This window comes from Acinonyx jubatus, chromosome E1 (genome assembly GCF_027475565.1).
Source record: "Acinonyx jubatus isolate Ajub_Pintada_27869175 chromosome E1, VMU_Ajub_asm_v1.0, whole genome shotgun sequence".
Taxonomy (NCBI): domain Eukaryota; kingdom Metazoa; phylum Chordata; class Mammalia; order Carnivora; family Felidae; genus Acinonyx; species Acinonyx jubatus.
Genome location: NC_069397.1, coordinates 46,436,369 through 46,452,493, shown reverse-complemented (window position 1 = coordinate 46,452,493; position 16,125 = coordinate 46,436,369). Strand labels below are relative to the sequence as shown.

The window sequence follows — 16,125 nt, the reverse complement described above, 5'->3', positions numbered from 1 at the left end:
CAACAGGTTGTGAGTTTGAGCCCCACATTGGTAGGAGTTATTTTAAAAATAAACTTACAAAAGTATGGTTTTGAAGTTTTTTTGATGTGGGGCGCCTGGGTGGCTCAGTCAGTTTAGCGTCCAACTCTTGATTTCAGCTCAGGTCACGATCTCATGGTTCGTGAGTTCGAGCCCTGCCATTGGCAGATGGCTCCTAGCTGACAGTGCGGAGCCTGCTTGGGATTCTCTCTCTCTCTCTCTCTCTCTCTCTCTCTCTCTCTCCCTCTCTCTCTCTCTCTGTCTTTCTCTCTGCCTCTCCCCTGCACGTGCACATGCTCTCTCTCTCTCAAAATAAATAAATAAACTTTAATAAAAGCTTTTTAACGTGGTTATCTTGAATAAGTGTTTCTAGACCCACTTGGAAGACAAACCACAAGCATACTAGTTTTTTTCCCCCTTGGTTAGAAATTTTTCGGTCTTTCATAGACTTCTGGCAATCATATGATCTATTACCTTCTTCACGATAGGATCAAATTTTGGATATCTTTTGCCTAGCATCAGATTTTTCAAGTCTGCAGAGTTCCAGCTAATAAAACAAAACAAACCCTCCAGAAGTCAAATGGAGGATTGGGGCCCATTCTTTAACCCACCCCAAATACAGTCCCTAAAACCCACTGATATCCAAATACCTGTGATTTGATATTTCACTGACAGTCCGTAAGATGCAAGAAAGTAGTTGAAGGGGAGGACAGTAAGAACCATTTGGTGCTTTGGTGGTTTTGTGCAGGTGATACTTTCACAGTTCCTGACTCATGGGGTGGTAGACCAGGAATGAGATGAAGGGGGAGTGAGGGCGCCATCTCTGTTTTTTTTTTTTTAATGTTTAAAAAAATATTTTTAATGTCTTATTATTTTTGAGTGAGACAGAGAGTCAGAGTGTGAGCAGGGCAGGGGCAGAGAGAAAGGAAGGCATGGAATCCAAAGCAGGCTCCAGGCTCTGAGCAGTCAGCACGGAGCCTGACCTGGGGCTTGAACTCATGAACCGCGAGATCATGACCTGAGCCGAAGTTGGACGCCTAACCAAGTGAGCCACCCAGGCACCCCTGTCTTTTTTAAACTCTTATTCAGAGCTCTGAGAGTGGAACTCGCACAGTGACAACAAAAATAAAATATTTCCTTATTATAAAGTGATCAAAGAACTGAAAAACAGTACAGTAAAATAATTTTCTTAACTGACGTTCTTTTGACCAACATTAAGGTGGATTGTCTCTTTGGGGACATGATTCCGGTTTAATCATTGCAAATATTTTGGGAGATGTTTTATGACTTCTGGTTTTATTGATTTCAAAGACTGTACGTCCATCTGCCCGTCCACGCATCCCCCACCCACCCAGCTGAGAGCAGAAGGGGCGAATGGGAAGTTTACAGAGAGGGGCCAACCGCCTGGATTGGTAGGTAGCCTGAGGGGACTTGGTACTTTACGTTGTGCTTTTTCTGCTTGAAAAGCATATTGATCTCAATTTTCAAAACACAGCTCGGTTTGTAGCTGAAGAGGAGTAAGTTTTATAATGTCGCCGACGCTGTTGGTTGTCGTGGATTAGCCATGCTCTCTATGCTCTCTTCATCCCTATTAACCGGTTTCTTTATCCCGTTTTCTTACCCGTGCTATGGGCACCGCACCCACCTCAGAAGGTTGCTGTCAGAGTCCTGGAAACTCATGCTAATGCTTACGTGCTAGCTCAGCCTAATTAAGATTTCTGTTAAACTTGAGATAATTTGTAGCCAGTGTCTTCCCGATGAAAAACAGAGGCCTCTGTTGACACGTTTTGTTATTCTAAATTGGGACCATCCTGACTTTATACCCAAGAATTCATCTTTAGTTCAGTCATCACGTAAGCTGGTGTAATTCTCTAGGGGCGGCTGTCATTATTAATTTATATCTGACCTGGTTCTGAAAAAAAAAATATTTAAGGCGGTGGAACCCTAATGTAGGACTTAGTGGTTCTTGCTTGGCCCATTAGTCTGGACCCGTGAAACCAAAATTGTATTGTTATTGTTATTTTTTTAATGTTTATTTACTTTTTGAGAGAGAGACAGAGTGCGAGCAGGGAAGGGGCAGAGAGAGGGAGACACAGAATCCAAAGCAGGCTCCAGGCTCTGAGCTGTCAGCACAGAGCCCGATGCGGGGCTTGAACCCATAGACCGCGAGATCATGACCTGAGCTGAAGTCGGACGCCCAACCGACTGAGCCACCCAGGCGTCCCCCCCCCAAAATTTTTTTTTAAAGATTATTTAATAAGTATAATCTCTACATTCAGTGTGGGACTCAAACTCATGACTCTAAGATCAAGAGCTGGACACTGCACTGAGTGAGCCAGTGAGGTGACCCAGGACCTATGAAAATATTAGAACGATTCCCTAAGAAAGCAGACTAACAATTAATGGCAACTTCAAACGTCATGCTAAGTACTAGGGTTTCTTTTGACTCTCGGACATTGTGTCAATGCAGGTGATTACAACTAGTCTTCCCATCTTATAAACGGGGAAACAGAGACTCTGAGAGACCCATGACTTCTCTCAGTAGTTAGCAGTGTGGTCACAGGGTACCCACTCCCAACCCCTTGGCTGCATCCTGTGTGTGTTTGTCAGTTTCCCGGTGGCTGTGCTACTGGGAGCATCTGTCGTGGGCACAGTAGGAAATGTGTGGAGCGTGTTGGAAAGCGTCCGGATTTTCATCTGGATTTGTGGATTTTGTAACAGGGTGTCTGCTGGGTGGTGTGCTTGGGTAGAGCTGGCACTCTACCTCAGAGGATGGGTATTTCTATCAGAGAAGAATGGACTTGCCAAGTCAGTCTGGAACATCAGGAGTTGAAAGACATTGCAACTATGGAAAAAAAAAACATTATTAAAGATGACTCTTAAGATGTTAAGAGGGAAAAGAAAATGACTTCTTAGGTCAGAAAAGCGAAAGCTATCATGCTAGGCGAGCCACGAGCTGAGGGATGGCTTCTCAAGGGCGGCTTAAATGCAGTAGATTAGTCTGCAGTGTGGATTAAGGGACTGCGGAGACTTAATAACTTGTGTGTGAGAGAAGGGCCCTGCAAATGTTACACTGTCATAAAAACGTAACCCTCCTAATTGAATTTAGGAGCGATATTAAAGTTATTCTTCTCTTAAGGGCAAAGGAAGGGATAGACTATTATTAACTTACATATGGTGCTTGGCATGCCTTTAAGGAAGTAATGGTGGAAAACACACCTTTTTTTCCTCCTGTGGCCATATGCAGTTTGCTAGCCTTATGTCTGCACCCCAAGACTTAATGAGAAGATGACTTTGACCGGAGGTGGCTACCAGTGTGCCACTGGGATACTGCTGTCCATGAACTTCGTGAACTTCGTGGATCCATAGACTCCAGAGAGCCTTGTAGAAATCATGAAGCATGAGTGGCAACTGTGAGCGAGGGGGTCTTCTCCTTTCCACCTGAGGACAATCAGACAGGGGCAAACACGAGAGTAGGGAGAGGCAGGGACATAGCATTTTGAATCCAGACATGTAACGAGGACTATAGTTGACTGACAGGTGTCTGTGCTTTAGGAGCGGGGAAGGTGGTGGCGATTCAGAGGCAGGAAACCCTCACCCTTCAGGCTCTCTTCCAGAGTCCCCAAAGGTGTATGTTGTATATTAAAGAGTACTGTGGCATGTATTCCTAAATACCTACATAGAAAAAAACGTATACGAGCACAGGTTAGACCTCAGAACACATGAGTCACACCATTCAAGGTAGATTTCCCTTTCCCTCCACGAACAAGAGCCTCCCGCCTTTTCTATTATTGCTCAAATTTAGAGAAATTTCTTTTATTTTGCAGAACTTTATGCCAAAGAAACCAGTGAGTGTTTTCCTGTGTCTGTCTGAGCTCAGTGGAAGGGTGTCCAAGGACTTAATCCAACTCCCATTGAATGATTGGCTTCTGGCAGAACTGTTAATTTGCAAACTCTTAAGAAAGAGGAAAGTGTACATTCTTCCAGCTGCTAAACTTTGGGCTTCATGGTGAATCCTTGGGACAGACTTTCTCGGCCGAGTGGGAGAGCTGTTGTGGGGCCCCGGGTTTATTTAGACACCTGGCCAGAGCTCCGACACATGTGCTTGGTGACCAGCCTCTAGGGCTGACGTGCCTTCCCCTAGAAAAGATCTTCATATGTCATTCCCTGTATAGGATCATCACAGACTGCTGATTGAGGGAATGAGTTAGGATCACTGACCAGAGAACACCTGCTATGTTTTTCTTCTGCCTGTTTCAGGGATGTCCGTAAAGGAGAAGCCTTACTCGCTTGAAAGCTTCGGATTGCCAGGCAGCTCCGAGCAGTCGCTAGAGGCGTTTTCTCCTTGCTGGGGTTTTTCTTTGCCTCTAGAATACTGAGCCAAAAGGAGGGAAAAGAAGAAAGATAAGCCCCTCTTTCAAAATACGTTCTAGTGGATCCCTATCAAAGAGAAGACCTGAGATTTCTCAACTCACAAATTAGGTGGGACTACTGCATCTGGGAATTAGGACTAAGCCCCATATGGAGTTATTTGGGAATTAATCACCAGTTGGCTGATCCCAGACGTGGAGCACATCGGAATTCACCTCGTGTTGTTTGAAAGTTGGCAACCTGCTTGTTACATAACATGGAACGCAAGGCCTGCCAGCCGGGCCTTCACGTGCCCTGGGGGATTTGCGAGGCTTTATAACTCTTTGTTGAGTCAGCCAGGCCTGCCAGATAGATTCCAGGGGCCTGGGGTATGTTGGACACCGACCTCAGGCTTCGCAGTTTAACAGACGACATCTCTGCCTTTGGGATTTTGTCTTTAGCAACTGCCGTGAACCCCAGAGAGAAGTAAATGAGGGACATGACATGGGCTCTTTTTTTTTTTTTTTTTTAATTTTTGAATATGTGTTAAAATACGCATAACAAAATATACTCCCTTAACTATTTTTAAAGGTACATTTCAGGACACGTGGGTGGCTCAGTTAAGCGTCTGACTCTTGATTTAGGCACAGGTCATGATGATACCGTGGTCATGAGATTGAGTCCTCCATCAGGCTCCACGCTTAAAATTCTCTCTCTCTTCCCCCCCCACCCCTCCCCTACTTGCATGCATGCATGCACTCTCTCTCTCTCTCTCTCTCAAAAGTACATTTCAGTGGTATTAAGTACATTCATTTTGTTCTATTGCTACTGCTACTATCTAGAGCATTAGTAATTCTGCACCCATTGAACACTAACTCTCCATTTCCCCTCTCCCCAGCCCCCCAGCAGCCACCATACCCCTTTCTGTCTCTATGAATGGGACTATTCGAAGTACCTTATGTACGTGCAGTATGGACCCTTGTGGCCGGCTTATTTCACTCAGCATGACGTCTTCGAGGTTCATCCATGTTGGAGCCTGCATCAGAATACCCTGCCTTTTCCAGGCCAAATAATATTCCATCGTATGGATATACCACATTTTGTTTATCCATTCATCTGTGCACAGGTAGATGGATTGCTTCCTCCTTTTGGCTGTTGTGAATTATGTTGCTGTGAACGTGGGCATACAGATATTTCTTTGGGTCCCTGCTTTCCATTCTTTTGGATATGCGCCCATAAATGGAATTGCCAGGTCATATGTAATGGACTCCTTAAAAAAAGAAAAAAGAAAAGAAAACAGAGAAAGACAGTATAATGACAGTGTGTGACTACCCTCAGAGGACAGGACTTGATTGCTTGCTCTGTTTCCTTCTCCCCTCACCTGTAGCCTAACATGCCTCAGTGGTAATCAGCTTGGTGGGGGAAGCTGGCCTTGTTTGGACTGAGATTGCCAGTGTAAACCTTCTCAGTTTGACCCTACATCTGATTATCCCGCTAAAGCACAGAGAGATGAACAAAGTAAATTGAAGTCATACAAATGACTCCTCCTGCCTCCTTTTCTTCTTCTTTTCTTTCCTTTTTCTTCTTTTGAGAACTCTGGTTATGGTGTCTGCACATCTGTTTTAGCCTAAACTCCAGTAAATCAGTGGTGCTGCACGTTGCCTGCCCGTTGGAGTCACCTGGTTGTGTACTGACAACTAAACCCTACGTCCAGAGACTCTGAGTTCATTTGCTTTGAGGCCTGGCCTGGGCGTGGGGGTTGGAAGGCCTGCAGGCAAGTCTAATGTGCACCCAGGAAAATGACCACACGTAAATAAATGTTTTCTTCACCCCTCTCTTTATGTCTTCTTTCTGGTTCTTTCTTGTAAAAAAAATTTTTTTTAATCTTTATTTATTTTTGAGAGAGAGACACAAAGTGAGACAAAGTGTGAACGGGAAAGGGGCAGGGAGAGAGGGAGACACAGAATCCGAAGCGGGCTCCAGGCTCCGAGCTGTCAGCACAGAGCCCGATAGGGGCTCAAACCCATGAACTGTGAGATCATGACCTGAGCTGAAGTCGGACGCCCAACCGACTGAGCCACCCAGGCGTCCCCTCCGATTATTTCTTTAGACCGTATCTACAGATTTGTAAATCTCAGCCCCAACTTGAAAGTCTTCTAATTGACTTTTTTGCTTCTTTAAATTCATGAGGCTGCATGATGTAATTTTGAATCCAAGAATGAGGAGCCCTGGGTCATACTCGTGTATGTCGTTATCTAGCCAGGGATGATGAATTACTTCACTTGTCAGAATCATAGCCTTTTCTTCTTCTCCCCCCCCCCCTTTTTTTTTTTTAGTCTTGTCTTCAAAATTAGAATATGGATCAGCATCTGATCCATAAAGAATGAAATTAATGATTAAAAGAAGATATCCCCTCCAGCTCTAACATGCTCTGAATGAGCAGGGGGGGATTGATGTGGAACAAGGGAGGCTTGTAGTTCATGAATGTGAACTGTGTCATGTTCTAGTAATGAGTAGGAGGATGAAGAACTTCCCCATAGGGTGCTACTGGGAGATCTGGTGCCCCAGAAGCAGCCTTCAGGGCAGTTCTGATCAGTAAATAAAAGGATGCAAAATAAAGATCTCGCAGGATACGTAGTTAATAAAGCAGGAATGTGGTGCCAGGCAGATTGTTAGTGTTGGGGACGTTTTAAGTGATAGAGGGAACATAGCAGGACTTGGTCTAGTGGAACAGAGTGCCAGAGGTCCCTGTCCCCCTGAAAATTGTCACCTCCTTGCCTCTTGCCACGAGCTGTTAATCATATATCTTCTGAATCCTTTCAAAGCTTATACTGTACAGTTTGTTTCTCCCCTCCTCTGAGCCTATTCGAGGAATATGGATGGCCCAAGTTTTTATGTGTGTGTGTAGGTTTTTTTTTTTTTTCCCCTTCTCCAGATTAACACAAGCTAACGCAGTTGGGATACGGTGCCGGAGATGTTAGTGTAGAAAAGCAGAGAATGCACTTCTGTCCTGGACACCTCCGGGCATGGAATTTTTATTCCATGGTGACTTCTTAGGCCCATGGGAAAGTAAGAGGAGGTGGCCTCTTGGGGTGGGGGTGGGGGGGTGGCACCTTCTCTGGAACCGCCCCATAGCGTGTGGCCGTCAGGATGACGCAGAGAGGCGTGTGAATACAGCCGGCCGCTGCAGCTGGTGCACTTGACTCTGGGCGGCATGTTCCCAGGAACCCGCAGGACACTGAGGACTGTGAATGATGTAACCCAGATCTGCCAGATGTGGGAGCCAGCGTGAGTCACGCTGGACGATTCATTAAGAAACGTTTTCTGGGTCATCTGGGTGAGGAGTCCTGGCTCTTTTCCCTGCCATCTGGGGTTGGAGGCACACGTCCACACACCAGGAATCCCCAAGTTCACTAACATCTGTCTAAAATTACAGCCCGGTTCTCTGAGCTGACACGGTGCAGAGCCCAGACTCTCGGATGGTCCCTGCCTTGTAATTTGCTAAAGGATGTCATCACTTTGGGCAGTAGAAGGTGGGGGAAAGTCACTTGATAAAACCATACATGTGAGTTGCTATGAAGTTTCTGTATATTTGACTAAGATCAGAAGGGGGATGGGATGTTGTGAGAAGACAAAACTCTGTGGGCGCGGGGCCAACAAAATGCCAGGGGTCGTCTTTTTTGTTAGATGCGTGTCAGACACCTCATGGTGGGTGAACAAGTGTATTTCTTTTATTTATTTATTTGTTATTTTTTTTAATGTGTATTTATTTTTGAGAGCGAGAGAGAGAGAGAGACCCACAGAGTGCAATCAGGGGAGGGGCAGAGAGAGAGGGAGACACAGAATCCCAAGCAGGCTCCAGGCTCCGAGCTCTCAGCACAGAGCCCGACGTGGGGCTCAAACTTGTGAGCGCGAGATCATGACCTGAGCTGAAGTTGGACGCTTAACTGACTGAGCCACCCAGGCGCCCCAGAACAAGTGTATTTCTAAAGTGCTTTTTTTCTTTGAGAGAGAGAGTGTGTGTGCACATGTGAGTGGGGGAGTGGGGCAGAGGGAGAGAGGGAGAATCCCAATCGGACTCTATGCCCAGCGAGCGGAGCCCAGCGCGGGGCTCCATCCCATGACCGTGGGATCATGACCTGAGCCGAAATCAGGAGTCAGGGGCTCAACTGACTGCACCCCCCAAGGTGCCCTAACAAATCTATCTCTAAAAAGTTGTAAGCTGACTTAAAAAAAAATTCCTCACAGATGTGTAGCATATAACCAGAAAAGTGCATGCATGCATTCTGGCTAAAATTTCACACTCTGTAATGGGTTGAATGGTGGTCCCTGGAAGCCTGTGAATATGACCTTATTTGGAGGGAGGTCTCTGGAGATATAATTAGATAAGAGATCTTGAGATGGGATCGTCCTGGATTCCCCAGGTGGGCCCTAAATCCAATGGCAAGTGTCCTTACAAGAGACAGGAGAGAAGACGCAGACATGGAGGAGAAGGCCACATAAAGACAGAGGCAGAGAAGGGGGAGTTCCAGCCATAAGGAACAGCTGGGGGGCCACCAGTAGCTGGAAGAGCCGAGAAGTGGATTGTCCCCTCGAGCCTTCAGGGGGGAGCTGGTCCTGCTGAGACCTTGAGTTCTGACTTCGGGCTTCCAGAACTGGGAGAGATACATTTCTATTGTGTTAAACAATCAAGTTTGTGGTAATTTGGTATGGAAACTAAAATAATAACCAACACCTAGATCAAGAAATAGAATGTTACCAAAACCACAGAAACTCACCTTATGCCTCATCCTGAATTCACACTACCCCGGGGTAACCACTCTTCTGACTTCTAATATCAGAGATAGTTTTTATGTTCTTGGAACTTAATTAAATGGAATCACATAGTATGTAGTCTTCTGTATCAGGTTTCTTCCATTCAACCCTGTATTTGTGTCTATGTTATTGTGTGTGTGATCATTGTTTTGGCCATACAGTGTTCTACGATGTGAATATGCCACTCTTTACTTATTCTTTTCCTTTTGGGGCCATTTGAGTAGCTTTCCTTTTAGGGCTGTTACAAATAGCGTTGTTATGGATTCTGTTATATGGGTTTTTTTGGTGAACACATGTGTTCATTTTTGTTGGTTATATTCTCAAGAGTTGAAGTGTTGGGTCATAGGCTACTTATATGTTCAACTTTAGTAGATACTGCTAAACAGTTTTCGAATTAATTTTTAAAATAGCCAATCACATTCAGAATTCTTTTGTTAAATGGAGACTCCAACAATGAATTCAATAACCATTCTTTAATGGGATATTGTGCAAGAACCAAGTGTTGGACATAGGGTTTCCTAGGAGCAAGGCTCCCCTCCTTAGATCAGAACTCTGCATTCGCAATGAGGAATACCCCATGTCTCAGAAGAACCCATTACAGGTCTGGGCAATTGTTAGAGCACCCCACTTTCTGGTGTGTCAGAGAAGCTGGGCTCCTGACTGTAAATTTTAAATACACCTCACCCATCAGTGGCCCAGCTGCTGGATCTCCATCTTGAAACTCAGAAATAAATTTGCCGTCTTATGAGACGTATATAAGACATTAATACTTCTTATAAGCCATATTAACTCCCCTTTCCAGCTTTTGAGTCTGTGTTCTATAACTTAGGAAGCAATCAAATGATATGAAGCCACCAGTAAACAAGTAAATCTGTACATGAAATAAAGAATACATCGTTTCTGGTCGTGACAAAAGCTGAGAAGACAGTCAAGTCAGATGTCGTGGTTGAGTTTGGAGGGAGTGTTCCCGAGCCTTTTTATTTTTTGGCCTGGGAACCTTTTTTTCACTTTGGGAAATGTTGCTTTTGCTGTGTAACTGGAGTTTTGTGAATTCTAATCTTTTCTTTCTGGTTTGTCATTAGTTTTACTCATCCTAAGTTTATTAAAAATAACTATCTTGGTTCTCTGCTATTTTAACTACTGTTAGGTTAGAAATATGGGCGTGTGTCGCTCAGTGTGATTCTTCTAGTGACCAATAACAAGGCGTTTGGCCGAAGTTAGACTCAGAGCTGGTGGCCATTATCAGGTGAGTTAACAGCTATAGCAAATGTTGTGCCCTCGCCTGTATCCCTTCATCCTCACCACTGCAGTGCACGCTGGCCCGACTTCTGACTTCCAGCAGCTGCATTTCTTTGCTTGAGGACTCTTCTGGCCTGTAGGCCACCTTGCTGCCCATGAACCAGTGCTTCCTGGGAGCAGCCTAAGTAATGACTGACAGGTGTATCAATACCCCAGCCCCCTCACCTGCCAGGGTGGGTAAATCTAAAGAATGTGTCTACATGGGTTTTGAGACTTCCCCAGTGGGATTAAGCCCAGTTGCCCAGAGTGGTAATTGGCTTGAAACATGCCATTTATTTCCTATTTCTTCTTCCCTATATCACTTCCCCATTCCCTTTAAATTGTTTGCATTTGAGTTCTTTTCTCAGCATATGCTTCTGAGGGAACCTACACTGAGCACGAGCCAATGTCAGAATCAAATCTATGAGGTTGAATTTCCCTTCTGGTGATCTACTTGGAGAGATAGCCAGCCGTGTTGTTGAGCGGGTCAAGACAAATGAAAAACGAGAAAACAGTCCGATGGCATAAGTCTACAGGATTCTTCCAACACGAGGGGAAAATCCACTCAGTTCGGGAATGAGATGGCACATTCTCAGTGGCTGTCTTGACCAATGAATTCGGCAACAGTACATTGCATACTTGATAAATAATGCAAGTTAGCAGGTTGAAACTGCTTATTAGACAACAGAAATTCTGCGTTAAGTAAGCCAGAATGATGTCTTAGGTGATTGATAGCTGCCCACTTCCCGTTTAGACATTTGATTGAACTGGCAAATCACATTTCTGATTTTATTTGTTTATTTATTTATTTATTTATTTATATATTTTAATGTTTATTTAATTTTGAGAGAGAGACAGAGCAGGAGTGGGGAGGGGTAGGTAGAGAGAGAGGGAGACACAGAATCCGAAGCAGGCTCCAGGCTCTGAGCAGTCAGCATGGAGCCCGATGTGGGACTTGAACTCACAAACTGTGAGATCATGACCTGAGCTGAAGTTGGACACTCGACCAACTGAGCCACCCAGGCGCCCCTGATTTTTAAAAAACTTAGTGGCTAAGTGTAGATTTTAGCTCAGATTATTTCAGATCACCTAAAGAACTCTACATTTCTCTTGCTGGGCATCTTGTTATGCCAAAATAAGAAGGTAAAAAGGGAAAAGGTTGATGCCCTCACTAATTCAGTTGACCTCCTAATTAGTCATACTTCCTTTCTTGAGAGGCAAAAATCTATCAAAAATTAAAATATTGAAAGTTTATTTTTCACTTCCCAGGAAACACTCACAGAAGGTAGGATGGTTTACAGATTTGGGCCACAAACTTAAACTTGTAAAGACAACCCTGACGGGGATAAAGTATTTCTCAACCTGGAGCTTGTCGCGCAAGTATTGCTAGCCAGAGGGAATTCAGAATAATAGTACATCCATTTTGATGATAAAATCACATTTAAAAGACTCAGCCTATTTTCTAGTCTCATTTCTAGTGGTTTTGAAAAGCCGTTGGCGATTTATTGTTTGTCGCCGTTCTTCAAATAATTGTAGTTCCCCCTTACCCTGGGCACGACAGAAGGGTGCTCCTGGACGTCTGTCACGGGTGAGGCCACGTGTGTGACTAGTTCTGGCCAATGGGTTGTATCAAGAACAACATAACTGCGACACTCAGCATTTGCTTGCTGGTTGTGGAATCTCCAGAGTTCTCGCTCTCCTTTTCGTGTGGTGACCACAAGGCTGGCGATGGTGACCGCTCTGTCAGCCTGGGTCTGGGTCGATCAGGACACCCCATTGACTTGCAAGAGCAAGGAGTAAACTTGGGGCGGTTTTGAACCTTGGAGATCTTGGGGCTCTTTGTTGCCTCAGCAGAACTGGCCGATCCTGACTGATACAGCTCCTGCCATAACAGATACGGGGACTCCCAGGGAGAGAACTTGAGCTGATTCCCCTTTGTTGTCACAGTGACCTTACTAGAGAGGTTTGTTTGTTTGTTTGTTTAGACTGAAGACGTCGAACCGGAATGTAAAAGGTCCTATGGAAATAAATGTCTTTGGGGCGCCTGGGGGGCTCAGTCCATTGAGTGGCTGACTTCGGCTCAGGTTGGGATCTCGCGGTTCATGGGTTTGAGCCCCGCATTGGGCTCTCTGCTGTCAGCACAGGGCCTGCTTCAGATCCAGTCTTCCTCTCTCTGCCCCTTCCCCACTTGTTCTCCCTCTCTCCCTCTCAAAAATAAAAAAGTAAAAATAATTTTAAAAATTAAAAAAAAAAAAAAAAGAAAGAAAGAAATGTCTTCGGGGGGCACCCTGAGGGGCTCAGTTGGTTAAGTGACTTCGGTGGAGGTCATGATCTCACTGTTATGGGTTCGAGCCCCGCATCGGGCTCTCTACTGTCAGTGCAGACTGATTGGAAGCCTCTGCCCCCCTCTCTCTCTGCTCCTCCCCTTCTGTCTCTCTCTCTCTCTCAATAATAAATATTTAAGAAAGAAAGAAAGAAAGAAAGAAAGAAAGGTCTTCAGATATGGGACAGTTTATAATTGACCATCTTTTATTTGATTTTGATTTTTTTCCCCTTTCCTTATGTTTAGGTTTTTGGAAATTCTGAAATACAAATGAATTTTTGGTGTTGCTGGGAGTTGAATTTCGAGAAGAAAATGTTGCAGGAATTTTAGCCAGCACTTTTGGAGCAGGGCCAAGCATAATACTTGTCCTTACAGGAAAAAATGCCGGAGAGCACAACTTGAATTGGGGGAAAAAAAAAAAAGAACAAAATTTCAAAATACCACCCACCTCTCCAACAAACACTTTCATGAGGGAGACATTTCCCCTTGCCCTTTATTTTTCTTCTCCATTTCCTCCTCCTATTTAACTACAGATTTTTGCATGTGGCAATTCCCCCATGTAAATTACGGGGAAAACATTTTCAGCTTTCTAACAACATTACCAAATGTGCAGCTTTTTAACTTGTTCCAAAAGGCATCCGTGGCTCTCACCGAGTCCTGTAAACATTATCGCTGGTCTCTGCAGAGACCAAGTGAGGTTGAGTCCCTTTGTGCAGGTTGTACCCCAAACTTGCATCCCAGTCTCCCCGTGTTTACTGTGAAATTGTTGGGTCTGCTTCACATTCCTAAATTTGAATTTACTCCTGCATGGGAAGCACTCACTGTTCCCCTCTGGTTGAGCCCTCCTGAGAGTATGAGGGGCGATTAGTTCTAGAAAACATGGTTTCAATTGTGTCAGGCCTCTGGAATGGTTTTAACCGGGACCCATGCATGGTTTCTGAAAGAGTCTGTGTTACCACCGGTTAAGAAAATTATTTCTGTTTCGAATAGAGAAAATTAAGGGTGATGATTTTTAACAGTCTTAATTCTGCCTTTCTTTGCAGAGCTCACCACAGTAAAAAAATGTGCTATGTACCTTTTTTCAGAGCTTATGCTGTACATTTGCAAACATAAGATTAAAACATAGGGGCACCTGGGTCGCTCAGTTGGTTAAGCGGCCGAGTTTGCTCAGGTCACGATCTCACGGTTCGTGGGTTCGAGCCCCACGTGGGGCTTTGTGCTGACAGCTCAGGACCTGGAGCCTGCTTCGGATTCTGTTTCCCTCTCTTTCTGCCCCTCCTCCACTTGTGCTCTGTCTCTGTCTCTGTCTCTCTCTCAAAAATAAAAAATAAACAAAAAAAGATTAAAACATAGAGTTTTTTTTTAACATAACTGTCCACACATGACACCTTATTATAAACTTGCTTTTTTGAAACTTCATTTATTTTTTATTTTTTAAAAATGTTTATTTTGAGAGAGAGAGACAGAGAGAGAGGGAGAGGGAGAGGGAGAGAATCCCAAGCATGCTCTGTGCTGTTAGCCCAGAGCCCGACGTGAGGCTTGAACTCACCAACTGTGAGGCCACGACCTGAGTGGAAATCAAGAGTTAGTCACTTCACCGGCTAAGCCACCCGGGTGCCCCTTAGAACTTAATTTATAATTGGAGTCTCTCTGTGTGGCTACACGTACATCTCCCACACTCTTTTGAACAGCAGCTCATTACATAGATGAACAAAAACGTAACTGTGCCCTCAGTGATGGACATTTAGGAAGTTTGGGGTTTTGCTGTTATTACGAATGAGCTAAATCTCTGTCTCCACAAACCCATTTGTTTGCTTGTACATGTTGTCATGCATATGTGTATGTATTTCCCCCCAGGATGGATATCTTAAAGGGGGACTGCTAGACCAAAATGCCCACACCTTCATTTTTGGTAGAGCCTCTTGCCTTTTCAGAGCCAGACCGCTTTATAGCCCTACCCACGGTGAGCAGGGCACATTCTCCGCACTTTCTCCAATGCTGCCATTTCGTATTTCGTATTTTAGTTTTTGCTAATCTTTTGGCTAAAAATATCGGGAGTGACTTAATTTGCATTTCCCTGATTCCTAATGAGGTTGACTAATCTTTTCTTTAGGTTGATAATCCATGTGTATATCCTCTTAGTAACTTGCTTCCAGATATCTTTTGCTCATTGTTTTTCTTAATCAGGTTGTTTATCCTTTTAATTGATTTTAGGAACTCTTTATATATTAGGACTGGTGATCTTCAGTAATAGGTTACAAATATTTTCTCCCAGACTATCGTTATTGCTTATGTGAGTATGTCTTTTATTGTAGAGGAATTTAAAATTGCTTCCTAGTCAATCCGTCAGTCTTCTCTCTTTGGTTCCTAGATTTCATGTCTTGCTTTGAAATGCCTTCTACAAAAATATTCTCCTCTGCTCTTTTCATATAGTAAATTTAGAATCTGACTCTCTCTATATAAGAAGACAATTCCTCTCTAAGTCTCTCCATTTATTCCAGGTCTTTATTTATATTTTTTCAATGTTTATTTTATTTTTGAGAGAGAGCAAGAGAGAGAGCATGAGCAGGGGAGGGGCAGAAAGAGAGAGGGAGAGAGAATCTCAAGCAGGCCCCATGCTGTTGGCACGAAGCCTGACTCGGGGCTTGATCCCATGAACCGTGAGATCATGACCTGAGCCAAACTCCAGAGCTGGATGCTTAACCGACTGAGCCACTTAGGCAACCCCCTCCCGCCCCCGCCCTGGTCTTTATTTTTAGTGTTTTTCGATAAAATTTTATTTCTCTCTTCATATAGGCCTTGTACATTTTTGTCGTCGTTGTTAGATGGAGTCCTAGGCATCGTATGGTTTGGGTTGCTACTGTGAATGGGATCTTTTCCAGAAAAGTCTGAGCATTTGATTATTTTCCCAGCTTCTTCGCTCAGCAAACCAGTGAGGACTATATATTTTTTGCTGGTGTCTTGCCTTTGTCTTGCGAACTTAAATAGGATGGTGGCGCTGGAACAATCTCACTTTCTCTCTTTGCTTTGGTGGGCGGTACATGGCACACGGTTGGGTTAGTGATGGCGGCAGTGGTGAATAGGGGAAATACCGCCGGCAGAACCTTAGCTTTGCGTGCCTGGTGACACGACTCGGCCGTGGCTCTCCTTGACTCTGTTTAACAGCACATGCTTCCAGCAGGAAACAGGGTTGCTCAGTAAAGATAACGTTGCGAACTTAATAAGGAATGTCTGGCGGTTTTATCTCTAAATTTGAATCCTCTGTTGTTGTCTTTTTTTTCCAGTTACTTCTATTTCCTTCTCTTCCACCATAATTACTGGCTCTCTATAGAGTTGCCAGA

At 44.3% G+C, this 16,125-nt stretch overlaps 1 protein-coding gene across 8 annotated transcripts in view; it reads left to right on the top strand.

Annotated features, from left to right (window-relative positions):
- Positions 1-16,125, top strand: part of PITPNC1 (phosphatidylinositol transfer protein cytoplasmic 1) — a 267,242-nt gene that overhangs the window by 85,546 nt on the left and 165,571 nt on the right. For 2 of the 8 annotated variants that reach the window (XM_053211780.1, XM_053211784.1), the window contains exon 4: positions 1,330-1,430. The exons of the other annotated variants lie outside the window; for them this stretch is intronic. In XM_053211780.1, coding sequence (XP_053067755.1) covers positions 1,330-1,430 — 101 coding nt within the window. The remainder of the gene's footprint in view (positions 1-1,329; positions 1,431-16,125) is intronic. 8 annotated transcript variants of the gene reach the window in all.